General features: G+C 40.8%; 1 protein-coding gene across 11 annotated transcripts; it reads right to left on the bottom strand.

The window, feature by feature from the left end:
• Window positions 1-409: 409 nt before the first annotated feature.
• On the bottom strand, window positions 410-25,098 carry tmpoa (thymopoietin a). Of its 11 annotated transcripts, none has more exons than XM_010886957.5 (13): window positions 24,537-25,098; window positions 11,414-11,531; window positions 9,338-9,487; window positions 8,977-9,098; window positions 5,872-6,018; window positions 5,480-5,554; window positions 5,237-5,377; window positions 3,424-3,483; window positions 3,137-3,202; window positions 2,775-2,996; window positions 2,319-2,468; window positions 1,823-1,926; window positions 410-1,589 (listed from the first exon to the last, which is right to left on the bottom strand). In XM_010886957.5, exons 1-13 carry the CDS (start codon window positions 24,765-24,767, stop codon window positions 1,232-1,234), a joined length of 1,944 nt encoding a protein of 647 aa, XP_010885259.2. In that variant the 5' UTR covers window positions 24,768-25,098; the 3' UTR covers window positions 410-1,231. The 11 variants fall into 11 exon arrangements, with proteins under 11 accessions (XP_010885259.2, XP_010885260.2, XP_034145855.1 ...); XM_010886958.5 differs by having other exon boundaries at window positions 2,775-2,984; XM_034289964.1 differs by having other exon boundaries at window positions 5,872-6,000.
• Between the last annotated feature and the right edge of the window lie 537 nt (window positions 25,099-25,635).

Below are 25,635 nucleotides of genomic sequence, written 5' to 3'. Positions count from 1 at the left end.
ATTGGAAGAATAACGACATTTGATGTGTGACTGTTGCTTTCTTGTATTAAGACATACCTACTGCATAACGTGAGAGAAAGTCAGAACAAGATATAGGACAAAAAAGAATGTGCGATACACAGTGTCTAAGAAGATTATGATGACCTCTAATCTATTTCTAGTCCTTAGCAGTATTCTAGGCCTGCACAAGCAGTGTTCCATCTCTGGAGGTAATCTGTGTAAGAAAAATACAGACTGCCTGAAAATTTACTACAATCTATATGTAACAATCCTTTGGGAATAGACAGAAGGTGGCTCAGTAATGCTTTTAACTGTACTGTTTGTGCCCAGGTAAAGCAAAATAAAAATAGCTTAATGGTTCTATTAGTTAAATAGGTAAAACTACTGCTGGTTTCAACTCAGGGCTAAGTACAAGATATGCAATATAGCCTTGTATGTTAATAATTTAAAGGCCCAGATGCCCCACTGAAGCTTGAAAATACTGCTTCAAGGAAAGTACTGTGGATGTAAGACAGGCAGGTGTGTTTGTGAGGATGTTCCATTATTTATTACAATGAATAATACATTATTAACTAGGCTACAATGTAAATCTAAAAAAAAGTTGGGTATAGAAGACCTATATATGTTTACATGAGTTTTAAGAATCCCTGTCAGACAAACAACATGGTTAGATCAATACGTATTTGCTTAGATTTAAACTTCTGCAAGAAATTCTCTTGTTTGACAGTGAAAACACTGTTAAGGCCAACAGTGCGAGAAACAATCACACACACACACAGGAAATTCTCTTGGACTCGCACAGTCATTCGACTATCCGCAACATGCAGAACACATTAAAATATCACCATACAAAGCAAGTCCAAACGTTATCATTGCAGCACATGTTCATTAACAGGCATTGAGGGTTGAGAGTGCTTTCTCAACCTCATGTTCATTAACAGGCATTGAGGGTTGAGGGTGCTTTCTCAACCTCACATGTTCAGAGAGGAGGAAAGGAATAACAGAAACAAATGGATAAAAGTATCGTCCTTTCTGATTGAGTCAACTTCGAGGTCAAATATATTATATCGGACCGTGTCATATGCAAGATTGGCTGTGGCCATTTATTGAAATAAAAAAGGGGGTTAAAGCAATTGGGGGAGAAAAAAAAAAAAAAAAGCACAACAAAAAGTCTAGGACACCAATGATGAGAGGGCGGTAACAATATGTTGAGACTGCCGCTGTCCAGGCCTCACTTGCTGACCTCACTGTCACTGGCCTGTGTGGAATCTGCTCCTCCAAAAGGATTCATTGGGTTGGCCTCCATGGTCTGGTAGACGAAGAAGATGAAGCCAGCCACAGCACTGAGCATCAAGAGCTGCAGCCAGACAGGCAGGCCACGGCGTGGTGCTACAGCTTTGCCAGCAGGGGATGCTGCAGATGTTACTGGCCTAGAGGAAGGGGGCAGGGTGGTTACCCTGTGGACGGTGGAGGAGCGGCTCTCTGTGTAGGAGTTAGAGGTGGAACGGAGGAGTGTCTCGTCTGTCCACAGGTCACTGGACTTTATGGGTCGGCCTGCTGCACCTCGGATGGGACGTCGACAGGTGGCGCTAAAGGGACAAGAGAGGAGTGAGAGACATGGAATTTCATTGTAACTGTATGTTAAATTCCACATCTAATCCAGATATATTTATTGTGATCAAGGAAGTGTAATATCAAGATGGGACAGATTACTCCCTGGACAGGCTTTACATGAATTGGTACATTGCCAGACACATATATATCAAAGATTGTTGACATGATTACATTTAAGGCATGTACCCATGTGTAGTGTGCCTCTTACTTGATTCCTGTTGGGGTGTTTGACTCATATGGGAACATTTGCTTGAGAATATCCTTCTCGTCCAGTCTAATGGGAGTCTGCTCACCTGCTGCTATCTTCTCCACCTGAAACACACAAACCATCCTTTAAGACTGAGGCAAAGACACAGCTACTATGGAGAGAATGGGAAAATGTTGTGTGAACATTACAAAGTTAAAAACAACAATATGAAGTGCTCAATGGGAATCCATTTTGGACTAGGCTAGAGGGTTTTTAGATCAGTGACCACCAGGGGGCTCAGTTGCATTCCACAACCCTGCTGTGTAACCACTCACTAATCCCCAAACTTCTGATTTTCCACCACAACCTAGTTCAATCCGCCTATAAGTCATGTTCGACTGCAATCACAATAAAGCAACGTAAGGAAAACATATTCCATGTGAATGGCCTAGCCTACCTACTGAAGAAGCGAGCATGGGAGGAACATCTATACTGCATAGAATGTGATGACCCCTACCCATGGCTCTGTGGAAACATTGGATACACTGCCCTGGACCCTCACTGGGGTAACTGAGGAGAGGACAGGGATTATTTTTTGACGTCTCTCCCTATTCTGGGAGACAACTTCAGGCTCACGTTGGTCCTGTTCAGAAAGAGTTATGGGCACCTGTATGTGTGTGAAGGAGAGACAGGCAGAGAGAGTTGTTTTCAAGGCACAGTCGATCACAACAGCTGTCATACTAACAGGTGTCTCAGTAACAGCTGTGCACCCCATACACAACAACTGTAGACATTCCACACCATTGTGTAACGTCTACCATTATTCTTATTACTGTGCCACGTGTTGAGTACAAAAAACAGATCACGTTCACCCAACCACCCAATTCACATCAAAAGATAAAGGCTGCAACCCCAACAAACCTCCAAGTGGGAAACAGAACTTGATTTCAACAGCCTGACCATGACGGTATACCTTAGTAAAGCGACTGGTCAGGGAATCAAACTGAGCAGAGAGAGATGACAGGGATGCCAGTTGTTCCTTCCGGACGTGAAGTGGTGCAGGTGAGGCGATGATGTGAGAGACATGGTAACCCACAGGACTGACGGGGAAGGAGGCAACGGGGACATTACCAGACAAACAAGGGAGTGAGGTAGGTTTGGCTGCTAGGACTGGGTGCACCTCCTGTTGTACCCCCTTTAGTGTGGAGAAGGGCATAGTGAATAACTCTACTAGTCTGGTCAGCAGTTAGATGGGTGCACTTAGAATTTATCCAGTTGAGCAATGTTGGATGAGTGGACCACCATAAGAGGGCCGAGCAAATCAGATCTACCCACCGCAGTCACTTTTCTTTGGGAAATAACACTTTGTCCTACTGAAGCACGGTCACTTTGCGCAGGTTCCTGACATGGAAAAGAAATACAATTTAGGTTGGTTGCCTAAACTCCTTACAGACCTTGGAGAGAAACTGACAGAAAGAAAGAGACCAAAACTGACAGCCTGTGATTATGAGAGTGCAAACTGAACAGCTCAAATGAGACAAAACACCCAAAAGCGTGATCACCTAGGTAGGCATAGAATGAAATCAGCTATATGAATGCAGTTGTTGAGACTGGAGCCAAACCTCAATGAGAGCCGTGTTGAGCAGAGAGACTGGCTCATGACCACCATACTCACAGATCAGCTACAAAACAATAGAGTACTATAACTTGTATATTCCAGTCAGATGAGAAGATAGACATGAAAACACACAGTAGGTTAAATACACTAGAGAAACAAATATTTGTCACAATACCATACTATTCATTCACAAGCTGGACTGATGCCAGCTAAAAACAGCTATGTCTTAAGTGGTGGTCAACTAGAACAAAAGGTCTGCCAACTGGACATTAATCAGCATGCCTAGTTGATAATCCACAGAGGGTGGTTTTCAGACTATTACGCATCTCAGAGTAGATAAACATTTGAAAAGCAATGCAGACGTTGACAATTAAACTCCATAGTTATCCAACAGCACTCAGTCTCACATCTGTGCAGTGTCCCAATTCAAACACGAAAGAACAAAAAAGTTTTTGTCTGCCTGAGTTGACGACCATAACCTAAAAACAATGCTTCAGTAATCAGATCAGTCTGGAGTCAAGTCTATGTATGCCCCCTGGAATGCAACGCTATGGTCATCCAGGACAATACAGAGATAAGAGTTCTTGCGTTATCTAGACAAAAATTTAGAATGAAGATGGGAAGATGTGGGCATTATCATGGTTTACCTGATGTTTACCTGATAATAATTAAATAAGCTAACCTTCCATAGGTCCTAAAGTTTCACATTCAATCCCCTGTACATCGTTTTTACCATCAAGGGTTCGGCTGTAGCTCCTGGCACAACCCAATCGGCTTTAACGGAGTCTTTTGCCAAACCTCAACTGAAACCCAATCCATCTTGTGACAGAAGACCAGAACCAGGTTTTCCCAACTGTTTAAGTACATAATCTCCATTAAGAAGTCAGCCATTTGCATATGAGAAACACCTCAAAACCAGAAAAATTTGTGTACATACTTTTGTATTCCAAACAAACACAAAAGTTAAAATGTAGCTCAACTAGCCAATGCATAGTTCAACATCAGTAAAATGTTTCCAGTGATCGATTAAAAGACAACTTTAATCTCCCAGTAAATGAGGGGAGCAAGGAAAGAACACTCAATCCTAGTCTAGCAGTGGGAGGGTGGGACATCAGCAGCAATAAGATGCTAGATAAACGTGCATTAATTTTGCAGAATTATTTTCATAGCATATGAATTTACACCAGCATTTCCAGATGCACGACGCAGGATTCAAAGGATCAATTGATATGCTTGTGCAGTACACCGAAACTCGATACAGTTTTGACAGTTGCCTGAACACTTTTAAACTTCTGGGGGGCTCGTTCGAAAATGGGGTGCATGCTACCTAGGAAGGTCTATCTGGTTCTGCCTGTCACCTGATATGTATATGTAAGATTTGATGTTGTGTTTACAAGAAGCCAATTTGTTTTAAAAGCACGCATTTCCACGACAGATAAAATCATGACCCAGTGTCACAGACATATTGAACAGTGTGTGCAGCATCTAATTGCAATACATGCACAATACTGAATCGGAATACATACAAAATGTGGAAAACAAGTGTGGGGAATGGTTATAATACTGGACTGGGGTCCTGGTCCAAAAAAGACAACTAAAATTATGCAGGCCTACATATTTGACCATTGCCAAAAAACACAACTGTGAGTACATTCCTTTTAGATAACCCAGATAAGGTTTAGCCAGACTCATCCATGTCCAGCCATTAGAAAATGTCCAATATCAATTCATGCATGTCATGAACAAGACCACTATTCACATAACCAGTGAGGGACAAGTAATGATAGTGAACCCCACCACCTGAGCTGGGCACATACAGGCACCACAGTCAGTCTGGGAGAAGTAGATTGGGCTCTGGCAGGTAGGACCTCCTCTTCAGGGAGAGGCATCACGGATTGGGCTAGGTCCTGCACTAACCAAGAGGGTTTAGAGACAGGCCTGGAATCTATAAGGACCCCCTGGAACATGGATGGATCGAGGAAGAAGAAAGGGAGTTAGATAGAAGACTGACAAACCGATAAGTGGACAGTTTACTCCAGGCATGTAGATTAAAAACATACCAGAGGCAGAGGAGCCTTAGTCTTCGCCTCTCTGGGAGGAAGAACTACTTCGGCACCTGAAAGTTCAGAGACATCCTGGAGTAGGAGGAGAGAGATGAGACGACTGAGCCACAACAATTTTGGCAATTTGACAGCAAGGATTATGGTGACACCTGCCACCAGTGCAGTGCTCACTCCACTGGAATACAGTGAAGACCAGTGACGTGAAAGAAAGGGATGACTCGCCCCCTCAACGGTAGCTTTAAAAAAATACAATAATCCCAACATATAAGTAACCGTGGATAAAGGGAACCCATTGAGTGAAGGCAGAGGCCTATAACCAGACTAAACACCTTCAGCAAAAATAGTGATTCATGTTATCAACCATTGAACTCTTCTCCAGTGTATATTACAGTATCATCGCTGGCAGGGACCATCTGGTCAACTCTATGAGTTGCTCTCCGTGACTGTCTCTTTATGTTCAACACAGGCCAATCCTCCTCAAGATCATCATCATCATCATCATCATCATCCTCCTCCTCCTCCAAGTGATCAAAGATCTACAGATATAAATGCACAAACACTTTTCACAAAACCTGCCCACCCACCTTCAAACACTTTATAAAACCAGATTCAAAGACACAATTAGTTCAGTGGGGAGTGAACAAACAAGGTTCCATGTTGAGGTAAGGTTTAGTTGAGTAGGTCACCATCTGGAAAAGTACAGATTTACACCAGGTGGCACCAACACTTGCCACAGTTTAGCATCAAGAGAAAGGAGCTTAAACTTACCACAACTCTCAGATAAGGTTCTGAATTGAAGTTATTAAATATTATAAGAGGAAATGCTTGTGGTGTTTGTATTTTTGTTATTCACTTAATGTGCGCAGGCCCGGTGGAAACACAAACAGATGTTTGATGTACAAAAATTGCAATAACAATATGGCAATATAAACAGAATATAGCAAATATTTGGCATTTACCTCTGCTAGAACAAATTCATAAATAAGAGCTATTAATTTTTGTGATAAAAAGATTATATTATAATTATATTGTTTTGGACACTTTTTTAAATAAGATATACCACTATTCAAGTTTAGCTTTGAACAAAACAAATTGGAAAGACAAATATTACATACAGTATTTAATGAAAAAGATAAATTATACAATTGAACACAAATGTATGCTGATCTACACACCACACGAAGGACTGAGTTCTAACTGTGTGTCTGTTGAAAATCTATTTCTTGCATTTGATGCATGTGTATCATCCTATCCTTCTTTTTACTACCCACTGAAACCTGGAATGATGAAAACATTTAGTTTAGACGTTTTGCAGGAGGGGCACAAGCATCTTCCTCCTGAACCCTCCTCACAATGGCTGTAGAAACTGGGGTCCTTGGGATGTGGCCTCTGGATCTGAGGTTTTACCATTGCCTTGCCCAGCTCCTCAAGAAAGAGCTGTCTCCAGATGATAAAAGCGCTATACGCCGAGATGTCCATGTTGAAGAATATCACAAGTGACCAGTGACGGGTTCATCTTTAATGTTGTAGCCAGTCACCGACTGGTCTGGACTGTCCACTTCGTGGCATTGTCATCCATTAGGATTTCAGCTTCCCATCCCTATGTAGCATACTCATGACTGACATTTCTGCCTCTCTTTGGCATGTCGTACACCAGGGATGTGTTGGCCGTGAACACAAAATTCATCAATGTATTCAACTAAACAAAAAGTTGTCACACGGGATGTTGTAGAAACAAAGTCCCTGCGTCATGTCCAGGACAACCCTCATCCTTCGGTTTTTCAAGGGCTCCTCGATCTGGCTTCCCCATATAAACGTCCAAGTTCCACATGTGATGAAGCAGCATCACAGGCAGCACAGATGCTGACTCCGTATTTTGTGGGTTTAGTTGGCATGCACTGGGGTCCATAAATGGCATCAGCTGCTCATCAACAGTGACATTGGGCCCATGGTTGTAAAATAGACAGCGTATAGTTTCACACATGAGAGAGGGAAACGAGTGCGGGGGAAATGCGAGAGCAGACATGTTCTTGGTGCTCAAAAGGTAACTATGTTAAAACCTTGCGTGTGTGTGTGTGTGTGTGTATATGAAAACTTTGTTTCATATTTTACCATGTTTACTTTTTTCACCCGTTTTACTACCCTCGGGTCAGGCGGACCCAAACATCCCATAATTATGTAATATAAATGTGCAGCAGGTGCACAGTGTTTACTCAATGAAAATGCTGCCTATCACATGTTCTTCACAGATAATGAGCTGATGAGTCTCGTTTAGTGAACTTTGAAAACGGATCCCACAGACCCAAACTCAAGGGCTGAGTATTGTTACTTTGAGGGGGAAAATTAACAGAAAGAGAATTAGTAGAATAGGGAGGACAATGAGCAGACTAGAAGCAACCAGAGAAACCCAGCTAATCCAGTGGTAGGCCACAGGCCAAGTGATTTAGCGTGGTCCCTTAAGTTCTGGCCCAGTTTTTTGTAAGAATGTTATTCTTATTATTGTATGCAGATAAAATCACCAAGCAATCTGCTATAAAAGGTAAAGTAAGCCTACATTAAGACATTGTGTCAATGCAATTAAGGTTTGCCATTATTATTCAAAGTCTGTTTTTGATTATGTCCCAGCCCTTACGAACCTGTACAAACCATCCGTCTCTACCAATTGGATGGTTTATTAAAGGTCCTCGGTTAGTTGTGCAGTGTTTAAACAATAAAGAATTATCTGGGCCCCAGACCATCTGTTTGGAGAAGCAAACCAGCCATAGAAGAATTCAGTTCCCTACCCCTGAGCTAATTTAAGTCATGTGGGTTTGAAGGAAATCAAAGCCTGCTGCACTAACTCCTAGAGAAAGAAACAGAGATGGTCGTTAGACAAAAATGACTTCCTTATTTTTTTACACACATTTTTCAATTTCACCCTGACCAGTGTCTAATAAAGGCAACACTGGATTAATAGAGCCCAGAAAAGCTGCATGTTACAGCCTCTAATATGATTACTAAATGTTGCAAAATATGCAGCAACAAACAAAATGACCAAGTCACAACTTTCTTTACAGAAGCTATTTCATTTAGAATAAATGTTTTACCATGTTATTATTACAGATGGTTTTTTTTGCAACGACTTGCACACTAAAATCTCAAAAAAATCTCTCACATATAGGCAGGAGGCTATTGTCCAAATATTGTAAAGAACTTCCAGCTAAAGACAACTTTCCTTCCTCTGCTGGTTCAAAGCTTTGGCACCTTTTTGGTGACACTTTTCTTTAATAGACGTGCCTATCCAAATTCTTCACCTTGCTGGCTCAGCAATTCAACTTAGCTACCTTCAGGTTACTAGACAGATGCTCTAACTATTAGGCTGCCCTGCTACTGCGGTTTCAATACATTCGGTAAGACAGGCTTTGAAAGAATGTAAAACCATGAGATAAGCTTGACGTGAGGATGTGCATTTGTCCGCTAATGTAATTAACATAATAAAATAAAGAGGGACTGACCTTGTTGTGTTGGCTGCTACGAGTTCGGGTGGTGATGGGAACTGGCATCTTCCCTCTGCTTCTGACACGTGTCTCCACCACAGGGACGGGTACAGGTTCAGGCTCCGGGACTGTTGTCACCTCTTAAACACACACAACACAATGTAAATCAACATCATGCTGTTAGGGTATTGACCAACCAATCAACAATGATTGGAATTACACCAGACGGCCATTTTGGTTTGCAAGTAGGCATTTAAAAGAAACATACTGATTAAAATACGGCAAAGCATTGCAGAACTACAAGTGTCAGCTGCTTGATGAATCACATCTCAATCAGTAAAATGCCCGGTCTAAGAAAGAGGATTTAAGGTTGATTTACCGTCCTCCTTGTCACTGTAGCGGTCAGAGTCAGAGTTGCCGTTGTGGTTGCTGTCTACCTTAGTGATGACCACTGGTGGGGCCACAGCTTCAGGAGGACCCATGTCCAACAGCTTCTGGAGCTTTCTCTCATACAACTTACGTGTCGAGGCTGCCACAATAAATTAATATCAAGTTAATACAACTTAATGTATCCCTGTTCTCTTATAATTTACAGGAGGTGATAAAAACAATAATGGGCATTCAAAAGTGGATTAAATTATAAAATTTCCTTCAGAAAGAAAAGCAATTATTGTTCTGGATCAAAGAAACATAATAAAGTAGTAATTTGCTGGCAAGGGGAAAAATCTAGCACTTTCCAAAGGAACTTAATCCTAATTGCTTCAGTGGGTCAACCTGGAAAAGGGTTAAGGACATCGACTGAATTACTAAAACATTAATGTAATTTGAATGTTGAGGACAGAAAAGCGGAGTACATTTACAAATAAATAAAGAAATGTTTTACAAGCGAGCATCACATTCAACTGGGCAAACATCACAGCCTCAAAGAGCTCTATAGCAGGAAAGCTAACACGGATGTCAAGAATTTTTTTTTTTTGGCTCGACTTCTGAAGCTACCTCCAAAATCGTTTTTTTTTTAACCGTTCCAAAATCGTCAACACAGCCTTCTCTATATAAAAGAATTACCAAGTGCATGATCCCGTCATGCCTTTGTCTTGGGCATCCGCACCAAGCAAGCCACCCCCCATGAAGGTTTCAGTTTGTTTATCAATTGAATTGTTCACATTATAGGTCACATTAAAAGTGGAAAAAGTTCTGAGATGATTTGTCTTTGTCTCATTCTTTTACATCAGCAGCAGGCTGTGTGAAATAGCAGCAGGCTACATTTACCCAATACAATTACTGGACCGAGTATATTGGCCAGATGTTGCGCAGTACTTTCTCTTGTACAATAAAGACCTAGGGAAAAGTTGCAGGGGAGATGAGAAGGTCCTTATATGAGACGCAATGTTTCATTTTAAATCTCTCTCATTCCAGGAAAGGTTGGAGACCCAACAGAATATTTTCACCTGCAAGGCGGTCTGAGACTTGCCACCGGACAGCTGAGGCAACTGTGGGCTTGCACAACTGAAGAATTTGGCAGAAATGGTCATAAATAAGCTCAAGGAAGCTAATTTGCCTGCTTGTTATCCTCGCCAAGGTCTTGACCTCTCTCATTTCAGTGGGCAAACACTCATCTTCAATCGCTACAGGTACACTGGATGTGTGCTCTTTAGTTTTCACAAATTCAGGTTTGAAACCGTACCAGGAAACAGTAAAATGGCTGCCGTCAGATTTTTGTTAATCATCAGAATTACTACTTCTTAATGCAAAAAAACTTTGCTAGTTGTAAAGCGGTGCAACTAAGTACGCCGCCCCAGATAACAGTCCTGATTTTCTCTGGAGAAAGAGACACTGGTCTCTACTGACAATCTCAGACAATGCCTGGGTAATATTTTACAATGTTATGACAGCAGATTTTGGCCGAACATACAAGCGAACATGTCATGCATTGAACAATAGGAGAGAGATCTCAACCCAAGGTCTTACGCTGCTATATTATTGCGCTGGGGGAGAAGGGTCCATTCTCATTCTCCACTATAAATCCTTGTAGATCTAAGGAATGCAGTTTCTAAATTTTCCCTGTCTCCTGCCCTGTTTTAAACTTAGGAGGACATGAGGTCTTGGCCCACATCTGAGGAGTACCAGGCTCGAAAGACTAATTGTTGTCCCTGTGCCAAGTCCTCCTGGTTGTGTTGCAGATCAAGACGATACCTGACGATTTCAGCGTCCACTCTGCTGACCCCCCCCGCCCCCCCAACATCGACAGGAAGCATTTGGTCACAGTCACTGATTACATCAAAGGGGATTGGGTGTGGGATGACATTGTTCATTAAATAAAGACAAATCTTATTTCTTTACCCTGGTTCTCTTAATTATTAGGTTTTGGTTAAAGATCAGAAAACAGTTCATATGCAGAAAGTAAAAATTGCAGAGACAAACACTTTAGGTTATTTGACAATGAAGACTTGCTCACCCACGATGGGACCTGCATTGACGCCATACTTCAGCAACTCGTCCTTCAGACCCTCGTTGGTCAGACCTGTCACATCTAGGTCCTCTGGTCGAGGCTTGTCTGTTTTTCTTGTGGCTTTCTGTGAGAGAGGATTCACAAAAGTCAGTTTGTTAGAACTGGCTTATATCCAGAGGGTGTGGAGAGTTAAGGAAGTGTGTCCGACTGGATTCAATAAACAACGTAGGGGAGGGCAGTATGGACTGTAGAATGCTGGGTAGAAATTATCTTTTTCTGTGCCACCACATTTTAATGCAGACACGAGATGCATGCTTTCTGTAGGCCCGTCCATTGTTCGGCAAAAAAACCTAGGCTATATCGTTTCCTGCACCGCTGTACTGAATAAACATGCGACAAAAGAAACATATGTTGACTCAAGTGCACGCGTGCAATCAGAGGTAAACTCTTTATTGTGGAGTCATCACACATATTAGACATTTGAAGTTGCCAGGAAACCTAGATGTGATGTGTGGAGCTCAGTCTGACACCATGGACAAATACAAGTGCCTGTTGGCTCCACTGTACCATTACAATAATTGATTTAACGGTGCAAACAAGTTAACAAGTAGTGTAGTAGTGAAAGCAGCACCCAATCTCCAGTACCTATGATAAAAGTTACAGACCTCAACATGCTTTGTAATTAGGAAAACCTGCAAAATCGTCAGTGTACCAAATACTTCTCCCCACTGTAACCCCACTGCAGCTTTACCATGAATTCTGAGTGAAATAACCATTTACAGTGAATGTCATCGAGTGACAACTTATTACAATACAATCACAGAAGCAATACCAATGTCCCAGCAGACGCAAACGCTCAGCAATCTGAAAAGTTTACACTGATTTACATCAAGAAAATTCCAGCAAATGCATTCTTAATTAATTTAATTGAATGAACTTAAGAAACGTGAAAAGCAAATAGATCCCTTTGTGCTACCAAATTGACTGAAAGGGGTTTGACATCCAAAACCCAGAAAGTCATAATAACCACTTTAAATACCCGATTCACTAGTAGGGTAGGGTACAAAAAGAAAATCCAATTTACTGGGATTCTTGTTTGGACTATCTGAAATTGTTTCTTAAAATCCAGAAATCAGTTTTGTAAATCTATGAAATGTCACTTTGGAGGAGTTAAATGAGTGGGAGTTTAGAGACAAAGAACCAGTCATTGTGATGGACAATGCAGTTACCGGTAATATGAAACGTGGTATGGCATTAATGGAGCTGCTTTGCGTTAAGTGTTTCACAAACACATTAAAAACTGTCCCTCGCGGGAAGCTCTCAGAAATCGGGCGAACGCACGCTTGCTTGGTCAGGTGCAATGCAACCTTTCTTCACAGTAGCACAATGCCAAGGCATGTGCTTAAAGAGAAGCAGAATATAAGACCTTCCTTTACACAGATACTGCAATTCGGGTGTCACTAGTGACGTGCAGTCTCGAAAGACGTTTATAAATATAGAATAGTCATAAGAATTGACAATTGCTAGCGAGTCTGCCAAAGCTATTTCATTTCATGGCATAAGAAAGTATTTTTTTCTTTCATGGCAAAACAACATCCTTTTTTCTTTCATTTGTGAATGACATTTATACAATATCAATAAAGGCGACGATAACTAACATTTTCATCAAGTGAGAATCGTGGAATCTACCAGAAAAACTAAATGCCGTTGCTTGCAATAGATTTGAACTTAGGACATCCACATGAGATGCACGGTCTTTAACCACTAAGCCACAGCATTACACGTTTCAGCAGTCGCTAGACTCCATTGAGGATTGTGTAAAACTGACTAACAATTCTTAAGTTTACCTCCACCATAGCGTCTATGAACTGTATTGCTTTTGCCACTGGCCGTTTTAACAGCTTATTAGCCAGCAATAGGCTTACTAATATCTACTAACTTCCTAGGAATAATCATAAGAATTGAGCAATTGCTAGCGAGACTGAAGATGAACTTTTCCTTGCCAGAAACAGTCGCAATATAACCGTACACAGTTTTAGTTAAGGCTTAATATAAACGTAACTACTGTATGTTAAGCCAGCAAATTAGTTTGTCTATCCTGACCCAAAACACATGCATGGATGCATACTTTGAAAAGCCACCAGAAACAGTTGCAATATAACAGTAAACTGTTTTATTTTAGGCTTACTATAATGTAGACACTCACAGTTTTCGTCTATATGGAATAATTCATAATGCGTACACCGCTTCGCCTACAAGGAAATATGAACTCGGGACCTATAGTTCACAAGTCCGCTTCTCCAACCACTACACTATTTAACAAGGGGCAGTCAGTCAGTGAGACACTCAGTAAGAGACATTTGCTTGTCTTGGCCGGCTTGTCTTTGCTTGTCTTGGCCGGCCAAGTGACTGTGGTTAGCCCGGGAAGTGGGCTTGATGATCAGATTTTTATGTGCCAAGTCTATGTTTTGGGTAATTAATTATCATTATATCATAAGACAAATCCAAACAAGAACTTTCCTTCATATTGCAATGCTATATTGGTGATCTCCTACATTCTAGCCAAATATCATGAAATAGGTTCAAGCTTTGTCAGTGAGGAATGATGAAGCAAATATGGGCCCAGAGTCCAAAATGTATACCCGGCAAGTGCCAAATGCGTGCCTATAACTTTACATAGCTCTGTGCCTATATCTTTATGCAGAGCTGTCAAACATTCTTCTGCACTCATGGCCTAGACATCCTGTGGAAACTGAAAATGTGCATGGTAACTTTGGCTTCAAAATCCCTTATTCAGATTGGAAACTTGATTTTGAAATCCAAATATTGTGAAAAAAGATAGTTGTCTATGAAATAATTGCAATCAGGCAATTACGTAATATTTGTGACAGCCCTAGTTGTAGACTAGGCACATTCCGCAAAAAATTGTTGCGTTCATTCTTCTGACTAATTTCAATAAAAACATTTGTTGGATCATAGGGTTTGTGTTTTATTCATCTTTAAATGTAGGCTATTATATGGCTATTTAAAACATGTGTCCAGTAGTTGTTCTATATGGCCGGATTTCTGGAATTTTAACCACCACATTGGCAGTAAAAAGGCTAATGCAACCTCTGATATAGCTCCCACCCACAATGTTATTTTGCATACTAGAATCAATCAGTTTGATGTTCAGTTCCAAATGTATTTGTTTATTTAGGTATTTACTTTGAATTAGATGTTCAGTTCAACAGTTATCCTGTTTCTAATAAAGTCAAAGACTGTTCGTTTACGACAGTGTGGGGGGTGGTATCGGCCAATTAATCGGCTATCGGCTTTTTTCAGCTCCAAACTAACGTTATAAAATCGGTCAACCTCTATCTCTAACCACTATGCTTCTGAATAATTAATAGTTAATAGGGGGAATTATTAAAGATATACATGCACAGAACTGTGTAGAACAGGCCACTTTGATCGTATTCAACTAGCTAACCAGCAGATTGAGCATTCTCGGTGTAACTTCAACCTTTAAGCAATGCCTTTCTATTCATAAATTAAACAGTTAGTCCAGGCAGACTGGAATATCAATCTATTTCATAGCTAGAATGAGTTGGAGATCATAAGATGGCATAAAACAATGACGATCCCATTTTAGGTATATCATTTGAAATAAAACCTCCATTTTTTTATTTGCAAACCATAAAAATGTTGAAGAAGCTAATCCTTATTGGCTGTGATTTGACAGTGGGGTACAACATGGATGATGCGGTCAACACGGCTATGCATGTCACACAGTCAATATAATTCGCTCTTCATGGCTCCGCGTAAAAAATCACTGCAAAAACATAATGAACAAGCTAGCCTGCTAACATCGATAGTAGCTATAGCCTGTGGGTTAGTTGAATGGACCAAGTTCAAACACGACCAACAACAAAAACTGTATTGCAAATACGTACGGAAATTATGACAAATGATGCTACTTAGACATCTAAATGAATCAGACGTCGTTCTTGTTGTTGGGGAGAACATAGTTTCCATCCATCAGCAGCTAGCTTTTTACTAGCTAGCTTTCCTAGTTAAAAACATTTTGTTTTGATAACTGTATGATTGATAGGGAAGAACATTGTTTGCATCCACCAGCTAGCTATATGGTAAAAAACTAATTCTGGCCAGGATTCCTAGCGAGCTTGCGGAATGGGAGTTTAATCCCTTCCCTCTGGCCAATACCTTTCCGGCAACAACTGGTGTGCAACATAACTGCCTTAGCACCATAGCATACATAATAGGGATGCACCGATTCCTACTGGGCTCATGTACTTGTACTCATAGAAGTGCGCAGATACCATGCGCCGATACCACGTCATGGAAACATTAAGTGAAACTCGATGGTTGTGTCGCCTATGGACGCATAAGTATAGAATATAGAACTCAGAACTCAGATCGGTAGAGCGAAGATGGAAGGCAATGACAAAATTAGAGTTCAAGCTCTGCGCTGCTAAACTATTAAGAGGAAAGGGAAAAACAATAATTTAACACAAGCAATTTGATCAAACCGTCACAACACAGCACAGAGTTCAATGAGTATTCTAATGCTAGCAGCGCATAACCACAATAACCGCTAACTCCAACACTGGAGAAGCGAAATGAAATGTCCAGACAGCCCGCGGGCAGAAAAAAGTGAAAGAGCAGAGTATGAAAAAATTAATTGAATCGCGCACATTTTACTATCGTAAAAGCATCAGAGCAGCGAAGCAGCGTCCTACACAGTCAGATTATCAAACTAGCTAGTGAGGTCAGGGAATTGTAACTGGCTGTGTCTTTGTATGCGCACGTTTATGTTGAACTGTCAGTAAGTGTCTGTCACATTCATATAAAAGTAGCCATTGTCTGAGCCACAACTCAAGGTAAGAATCTAGCTAGCTAACTTTCACAACTCGATAGCCACAATGGATTAACGTCATGTAGGTTACGTTCATAGTCTGTAAAAAAAAAAGATAGCGATTCGGCAGCAGCAATAACGCCTGAAGCTTCGTTCACACCAGACACGGCAATCTTTATGCGTTCCGGCGGAAGTCCATTCATTTCAATAGAAAGCAATCCGCACCGCTGCGTCTAATCTACCGTACTCGGCCAGATTTGGTTGCGGTACGGCAGGTGTGTCGCATGAGTTGAAATTTTCCAACTTGTGCGCTGCTTTTCCGTACGGTATCAGAAACGGAAGTTGATGTACCACCGAAGAAGAGCTAATATGTAGCTTTCAATTACGGGTTTATGGGATCGCAAAAATTGATTTGACAGCTCATTAATTATTTGTAATAGCCTACCAGATCAAAGTTTGAAATGCAAAATATTTGAGCGGGACATATCCTAGACCTGATTGGTTAAATCATATTTGAGGGAAAATATATATATATACAGCCTGGATTAGGCCTGGGCGATAAAACGTTAACGATATGTATCGCGATAGACACGTGATCGATATCAATAAGAAATGTGTTCGATAAAACGTTCGATATATATATAGTTTTTTTCGTCGGAAGAAAACGGGTTGCAACTTGCAAAGCAAGTTTGGTTGCATTAACAAAGCCACTCGCTCTCAGGTAACCTTGCAACGTTAAAAAGTGGGGAGTGACACGCTAACAGCCAATCATGTAACAGTATCAAGTTTGGTTGCGTCATATTGTTGTCTCGTGCTGGTCTGCTGGATTCATATTTCCCCGATGATCACACTGGAGAAGTGATAGCAGAAGGCTTGAAGGAGGCTCTGTTGTCCTGGAGTCTGATTGAAGACAAAATGGTGTGCATCACCACAGACAGCGGGGCAAATGTAGTGAAGGCGACTTCACTGAACAACTGGACACGGCTGCAGTGTTTTGGCCATCGTTTGCACTCTGCTATTGGTGAGTAGCTTTGTCATTTTAATATTCGTTATCAATGGTTCCTATGGTTATTTTATTAGCCAGTAATTGGGAGGTAATATATTATAATGATTTATGGAAGCAGCTTTACACAGACATGGCTGTGTGTGTGTGTGTGTGTGTGTGTGTTAACTGTATTTGTTTCTCTCTCTCTGTGTGTGTGTGTGTGTGTGTGTGTGTGTGTGTGTGTGTGTGTGTGTGTGCGTGCGCGTGTGTGTAACTGTATTTGTTTCTCTGTGTGTGTGTGTGTGTGTGTGTGTTAACGGCTTGTTTCTCTCTCTCTCTCTCTGTGTGTGTGTGTTCTGGTTTTTTTATCTGTGTGTTTTTCTCTCTGTGTGTGTGTGTGTGTTTTCTGTGTGTGTGTGTGTGTGTTTATTATCAGTTATTGACACTGTCTGGCATTGTTTTTCTGAAGGTGCTGCAGGAAAAGATAAGAGTGGAGAGGGCTGTAGGTGTGTGCAAGAAAGTGGTATCTGCCTTTTCTTACTCGTGGAAACAAAAGAGTGCGCTCTCTAAAGCCCAGGAACGTCTCCATCTTCCGACACATCAGCTGGTCACAGAGTCCCTAACCAGGTGGGGCTCAAGGCAAAAGATGGTGGCAAGGGTCCTAGAGCAACAAAAGGCCATCACTGAAGTTCTGTCTTCTGACAAAAACAACAGGCACCTGATCCCAACGTGGCAGGATATTGATGTCCTTGAGTCAATGCATGCGGCCTTAACTCCTCTCCTGGAGTTCACAGACTCCCTTTCTGGGGAGTCATATGTGACGGTCTCGTACGTGAAGCCTGTGCTCCACCTTTTCCGCTCCAGTTTGCTGAAAGTTAATGAGGGGGACACTCAACTCACAAAAGAGCTAAAGACAAAAATAATGGCATATCTCGATGAGAAATATGATGACCCTGACACAGATGATCTCCTTGACATGGCTACCTTCGTGGACCCTAGGTTTAATACATCAGACCAGAGAAGGTAGGGGCCATTCGAATCAGAGCTGTGTCTGAGATCATGGATGCAGACCAGGGCCAATCACAGGCAGGGCCTTCTGAGGGAGCAGCAGACCAAGGTGCAGAAGGAGGAGCTGTCAGTGAACCACCTCTGCCACTGGGCGTGAAAAAGCAACGCAAGTCATTGGGGAGCTTTTTCAAAAAACAGTGCCAAGAAGAGGATGCTTTGCCTCTCACTGAAAAACAAAAAGTGGAGAGTGAGCTGGAAAGGTACCTTATGTGCCCTGATGCAGACAGTGAGTCAAACCCTCTGGACTGGTGGAGGCTACATGAACACAACTTTCCCAGAATTTCTCAGCTGGCGAAAAAGTACTTGTGCATCCCAGCCACCAGCACCCCGTCAGAAAGAATTTTTAGTACTGGGGGTAATATTGTTACATGCACAAGGGCAGCTTTAGACCCAGAGAAGGTCAACCAACTGGTGTTCCTAGCACAAAACCTGGACTGAAAATATACTTGAATAGTTTAACTTCAAGTATGATTAGAGTAAGAATAACTTGAAGAGTTACATGTTCATATTTCTGCAGGTTTTATATTTCAAACAATGTTACTGTACTGTATCAGGTTTGTTTTTTGTTACAGATGTTCCTCAGTCTACCTCAGTTTTATTTGTTTACAAAACACTGCACATATTTTAAAACACTTTATTCACCAGAAGGTGAACAGCTAGTGAACTTCCTAGCATTAAACTTGCACTAAATTCTCAGGTTTTTCTATGTTTATATTTAACACTTTGCAGTGCACTATTTTATTACACTTTATTAAGCATTTCTTAATTTTCTTTCATTTTGCACTTTAAATGTTAAGAGATAATTGTTAAGTGTTCATTGTGACTTTAGACTTATGTTTACATTTTAATTATTTGAGTTTGGTTGTGTTGACATTTCTTAACTTGAAGAGATTATGATCAGAGGAAGTTTGTTTAAAATAAAAATGTTTAAACGTACAATATTTTTCTCCTGGTCCTTATTTTAAATGGGTCATAAAAATATCAATAATTATCGATATCGATCAATATGAAACACTGATATCGTGATATGGTTTTCAGCCATATCGCCCAGCCCTAGCCTGAGGACGTTTTCATTTCATCTACTACAATGAAACATAAACTGAGAAAGCTTCTGCTCATACTTGCATGGCTACACTTTTCCACGCAGCATTTTTAACATTTAGGTCTCGGTAAACGTCCGAGGTAGTATCATACAAACAAGGGTGGCTAGACACTAGCAAAATGAGGTTCTCCTCCGTCTTTGCAATACTGGTTATGAAGATGCGGAAGATTGATTGCGTTTTTTGCGTAGATTGATTGCGATGTTTGCGTTAAATTACCGTACGGAAATTTTATGCCGTGTCTGGTGTGAACGAGGCTTGACGTCCACCAGATACGTGAAACTCATTGCGTTGCGCCGGAAGTCATTCATTGTCGATGAAGCAATCCGAAAAGGTGCGTTTCTAAAGCGATCTTTGGTGTAACGCATGCGTTCAATAATTTCAATTTGTGCGTGGTTTTACTGTTGCCATGATACGACGAAAGTTCAAGTTCCCAATGAAAGGATTACGTGGCAACGAGTGGCACATAGCACGACCATAGCCGACTAATAAAAAACTGGCAGGTTTATCAAACGTTATATTATTTACAATGTCAAACTGTTCAAGCTAAATGTAATAATCTGCTAAATAAATGTTTTAAAGTGGCTACAGTAGCCTACCTAACCAACAAAAAAAATATTAAGTAGCTGAATGTTGATGTTCGCTAGCATTCTATCAACTACTGTACAATGCGAACCATTCAAAGCGACGGACTTTATTATTTATGCAACACTGAAACATCACAGCAACCAGGGAAGAGATTCAAGTTGTATTGATCATGATTTATTGGTTTGCAAAATCCCCGAAATGCTAGTCGAGTTGCAATACAAATGAAGTGAACGTATTTTACGAGTTATCGCGGAGATTGGCCATGAGATGACTGATGAGACGGATTTGCGTCATCGCGCACAAAAAAGAAAATGGTAAGATTTTTAGTAGGCTTATATACGCTTAAGTAAATCACAATTGTGCATAATGTTACTGTAAACTACATCGATTTATTATTGGCACCTTTGTGTGTTTCAGATATGCGAGAACTGCAGAATGCGTCGTGTTTCTCCATCCGTTTGGGTACACAAACGGTGGGAAACCATGGTTTCAACTTTCACCGAGGCCTAGTGGATAAATAATTTAAGGACACGTTTCTGTACCTATGTCGTCGATTGTAACCATAACTGGGGTGACATGACATCGCCATCGTGTGCCCATTCAAAAAAAGGATCGCCATTGCACTGTGAAAACCTGCAACCAACTCAGGACACGAGCATTTCTCATTTGGAGTCGGCATTACTACGGTGTGTCACTGTACACAATTTCTGCAAACGTTGAGATTTAATAAATATTTCAGCAGTGAGCAAGACAGTGTGTGGAAGTTCTTCTGTTTTCAGGTTTACACAAACAGCCACTATACACACACACACGTTTGGTTCCACAACTATTTATCTGCAAAAATGTAGGTGCAAAATACAAGGAGTACTGTAAACCAGCAGCAATCTGGGTAGTATTATTGAAGTCACCACAGAACATATTCAGATCCTAATTGGTCAATAGGCTGATTCAACATGTTAGTGTTATTTGTTGTTGCAAACGGCTTCTTGTCTTCGGCAGTTTAGCATATGCGGTTGTATTTTCCCTTTGATTGGTGTGCTTGATTTAGTGTAGGTAGCTACTGGTGCTGCGCAATTAATCAAAATTGTGATATTGTAATGTGAAATATCCAAATCATCAACTTGCGCAATTTTTAGCTCCAGAAAAGCTGAATGATAAAAGCTTCGCGTGAGGCAACGTGCTTGGTACGTCCATCTTTTTTTTTTCTTGCGGGTGCTGGAGGTATTTTTCTTGATTACTTAATATCTGGACTCATTTTGTTTAAATACTTCAGGCTAGCGAAGACACTTGCTTAGTTAGAGTGGCACCTAGATATTGTCCCACACACACACAACAGCATGGTTACTAAAGGTTTCTGCTTCAATATCTGTGCTTACAAACTCAATACGGGGGGAAATATACCTCAAGGTTTGAGAAATGTTGCCTAACCAGCTATGGAAACGGCACAAACAAAGCAATCGCTGCGAACACCATTGCATTAAATGAGCAGTTAAACGAATAGTTCGATACAGGCTGCACCTTAAAATTAGTAATACGTTTTCCCAAATTAACACTGAACTTTAACTTCATTTTTATTCCGGTTTGATATCAGGCTATGATCTCTTTTTAAATCAGATTATCTATGCTGTTTGAAAATAGCAAATAATTTATAGTTTATAGCAAACCGAATAAAATATTATGATTAATGTGCTACATACTATTTAGTTGACATTGAAGTGTTAAACATCTATATTTTTATGATTCCATAATACATTGCATGATCGACCAATCTGTAACTGTGGGAGTGTAGCCAGCATTGCCACATGGGCAAGCTTCCCGCCTTATTGGGCTATTAATGAGTGTGCGGTTTTTATGTGGAATCCGCGGGTCATTGTGCCTATACTGTCGGTGAATCTGGAACCCCGGGCATAACGTCGGATTATATCAGCTCCGCGGCTAAGGTTCGCACCCATGGGAGAGAAAGCTAAACTCCGCCACGGAGTAAGAGATTTGGTTTGAAGAAGTGAAAACAATAGTTTTGTTGAGATAAATACTGATAGGAGAAAAATACTTTGACAGCACTGTTTTAAATGTCCTTTTTTTTTTAACCAATCGCCCAGGAAATGCGAACATGTGACAGGACAAGGTGGGAGTTGTAAGGGAAGACGGAGGGATAAAGAAAACAGGGTGAGAATCCCCAAACAGAGGGGGAAATTCAGCAGCAATCAAACTATGAAACTCAGAGTTGGAACTCAGCCCAGCTGAGTATTTCGTAATCACTACATTCCAAGGGAAAACGGCCCAGACTTCCAGTTTGTTCCCTCACTTCTTAACCTCTTTGCGACCACTTTCATAACCTTTAAAAGGCATACTGAGACAAAGTTCACAGCTAGGCAGAAGGCCCAGCCAATCACTGGCTTTCAGTTATGTGCTGCTCTTGACTCAAGATTTAAATAACATTGAATGAAGATGTCATCAACCCTACACTGAACATTATAGACAAGCATAGTTTGTTCTGTTGTGTGATTGTCGATATTTTCAAACACTCTTAGACCACTGAGTAGTGTTGTTTCAACACATTCAAACAGTGTGGCTTGATGATGTAATAGCAACTGACAACTGTGTGTCACACTACTACAACAACGTGCCAAGTTGTGAATTATGACAATTAAATGGTTAAGCACTATGATGGAAGATAACAGCACATTTGCATGGTTCTGGCAAACCCTATAGGTTATCATTTCTGTGGGACTCCAGACTACCGCAAGACAAATAGTTCCCACAGAACTTCCCCTAAACTCTAAAACAGCAATGAACTATTCAACTGTCATTAAACTAAACAGAAATAAATTGAATAAGTACTTTCTATTATTTCAAACATTTTATTTGTATCTGATGTGTGTTTAATACAAACTTTACCTCTCCACATACACAGCTAACATATGCAGTGGCAGTATTCTGCATGTTACCCTCCTGAGAAAGTATTTCCTCAATGAAGAGACTGAACAGAGTAAGAATATGGTCCCCTCCTCCCACACCAGAAACCTAGACTTCCTTCAATCCATTCCAACAGCCAAAATGCCTTTCATTCCTATTCCCAGCGTACTGCCCCATACACACACCACACAGGACACTTCTTTGGACTAAAGACAATGAATCTATCTGCGGTTTGGGTTTTTGCTCTGACCTTAAATACATGTGTGCCTTTCTAAATCATGTCCTATCAATTTAATTAGACACAGGAATCCTTCAATCAGGTTCTGGAGCCAGAAAAAAGGATGCATTTGAGTGTGACTGCAAAGGGTCTGAATACAAATTAAAATTATTTCAGTTCTTCACTTCTTATGAACTGGCAAACATTTCTAAAAACGTATGCCACATTTGCAGCACACAAACAAATATTTAAATCTATATACATGAATTTAAGGAGACATGTTCCTATAACTGAAAGACCATTTGAAGCTTGTTCCAAGCAAAGGGGATTCAGATGTGACCTACCCATGGTAGAAATACATATATTTTCCAAACGATCTCACCAACTGTAAGCCAACAGGTGATTAATTTCATAAGTAAAATTATTTGAACTTTGAGCACAGCAATTTGGCGATTTACCAAATAATGTTTCTCTCTAGTCCAGTGGCATTCTTGTACTTCCCAACCTTTTCAGTGCCTTATGTTGGGTGGAAGAGACAGCACAAGTGACTGATTTGCTCACTGTCCTCACCTCTTAATACATGTCAGTGGTGCCCTGTTCCCTCCCCAAAACTGAGCAAATACAGGTGAAGACTAGTGTGCATGACACCAGTTATCTTGTGTGATAGCAAGTACACTAGTTCCCATTCATTCACTTGTGACTGATGATGGCCAACAAGGTGTGAGCGCCAAACAACCTAAATGCATGTAAGCACGCAACCACGCACATACCAATTGTACTCACAAAGCTCAGTCGTTTATAAACGTTCTGCCTTAACAAATCGATACATATCAGTTAATGTATGAACATAACCGAAAACCACAGGTCTGGTGGGTGGAGGCAGTTTGTGGAAACCCCCACCACCAAGTCTAGCTCATAAGGAACAACGATACACTGCTTTATTTTACTGTGGTCAATAATGTGGGTTTGTACGCGGGAGTGCCATGCCATCTTTACACAGTATTGGTTGCAGTCAGCGGAGCCTTAAACATTTCTAGATAATTTAAGCGGGAAACTTCAGCCACGGCTCGTACAACATAGTAAAAGCGTTTATTACTTTTCAGCGAGACGGATTTAATAGATGGTCGGATTTAATGTTCTACTTGCATTACTACACGTAATAATATGTTTGAGAATCGTGGTAAACATGAGTTTAAATTTTAAACACCCTCCACCCGAAAATAAACTCACTATTCTCCCCATCTACATCAACGTACTGCCAGTTATTATGGTACAATGAACATTCGTTATTCGACAATTACTACGTTGCAACTAGTAGAAGTACTATCACGCTGCATATTAGAAATATTGTAACGTATTGACGCGCGGGAAAATATAATCGAAAAAAGAAAACTTACCCTGCCGGAGTGACTTTTGATGAAGACTACTGGGGCTGGCAACTCCTCGTCGCTGGAAAAGGTGTCTGAAGTCTGGACTTTCTTGTTCTGCACGGTCAAGTTTTTCAGATACAGTTGCACATAAACATCCTTTCTCTGGTCTCCGGTCGGGAGAGCTACATTGTTTGCCAAAAGCTCGTTCTTGAGTTTTTCTTTGGTGAGAACAGATGGGTCCTCCAGATATTCCGGCATGTTGCTGGCTGTGGAAACGTACTTTCGCTGCCCGACACTATAACCGCCTGGGTAAGAAGATATTGTTATACGAAGTATTGCAGCTGACTTGGTTAGCTAGATAGCTAACTAGCGCCTCTTGTCGATTAAATCTGCAAAACTGCTCGTGCACACTAACTTCCTACTTCGAACTTCCTGTGGCACTGCATGCACGTTAGCTTAATAGTTGTTTCTTTTGTAAAGCTGTTTTTCTCAGTAAAATGAAGAAGTGAAAGAGCTCAAGTGAAGACAAATAACCATTTGAAGTACGTGAGGTTTGCACTTGAAGCAAGCAAGAACTACGCACATCCGGGACACGTATTTTCAGAATAAGAGTCCCTGTGAATTTTATTTTAGTAGATGTATCCTATCCAGGGGTAGACCCAACCCTTACTGTTTGTTCAGGGTTAGGTGGGACAACCACACAATCCATTAAGTTAAGTACACAGTATAAAGGGTCCATTCAACTAAGGTCCACTTCCAAATCCATCGAGTATATGTGCAGAATAGCATTGCTGCTCCTTCAGAAGAGGCAAATAAATGCAGTTAGTTTTATTCAGTTATATAGGGAAATATGTCCAGTCCAATAAATGAGAAAATATACTTCAAACTACTAAAAAGACCAGTGACACTTCCTATTATAAATGCTGGATTTGGAAAGTCAAATTGTTCCTGATTAGAATGGACATCACTATTATTGTGCCAGATACAGTCCAAAAATGAGTGTAAATATTAACATACTACATAAGCTGATTTGCTAACAGACTTTTAAAACAGCATTGACTCCCCTTGAAGCAAATTGATTTTTAAAATATAAGTTCTCCTTAATGAAACAAAGCCCTCCATTTAC

Source organism: Esox lucius, chromosome 23, assembly GCF_011004845.1.
Source record: "Esox lucius isolate fEsoLuc1 chromosome 23, fEsoLuc1.pri, whole genome shotgun sequence".
In the NCBI taxonomy this organism is placed as follows: Eukaryota; Metazoa; Chordata; class Actinopteri; order Esociformes; family Esocidae; genus Esox; species Esox lucius.
Note: the sequence above shows the minus strand (reverse complement) of the source record. Positions and strands in the feature narration are given on the sequence as shown.

What these genes read in the sequence shown, in the direction of transcription:
- tmpoa (XM_010886957.5), bottom strand. Translation starts at nt 24,767, where the DNA reads ATGCCGGAATATCTGGAGGACCCATCTGTTCTCACCAAAGAAAAACTC. An exon ending in TCCCTGCCAGCGATGATACT is followed by an intron (nt 5,555 to 5,871) that starts GTAATATACACT and finishes CTCCTACTCCAG; the next exon opens with GATGTCTCTGAACTTTCAGG. An exon ending in TGACCAGTCGCTTTACTAAG is followed by an intron (nt 2,469 to 2,774) that starts GTATACCGTCAT and finishes ACACACATACAG; the next exon opens with GTGCCCATAACTCTTTCTGA.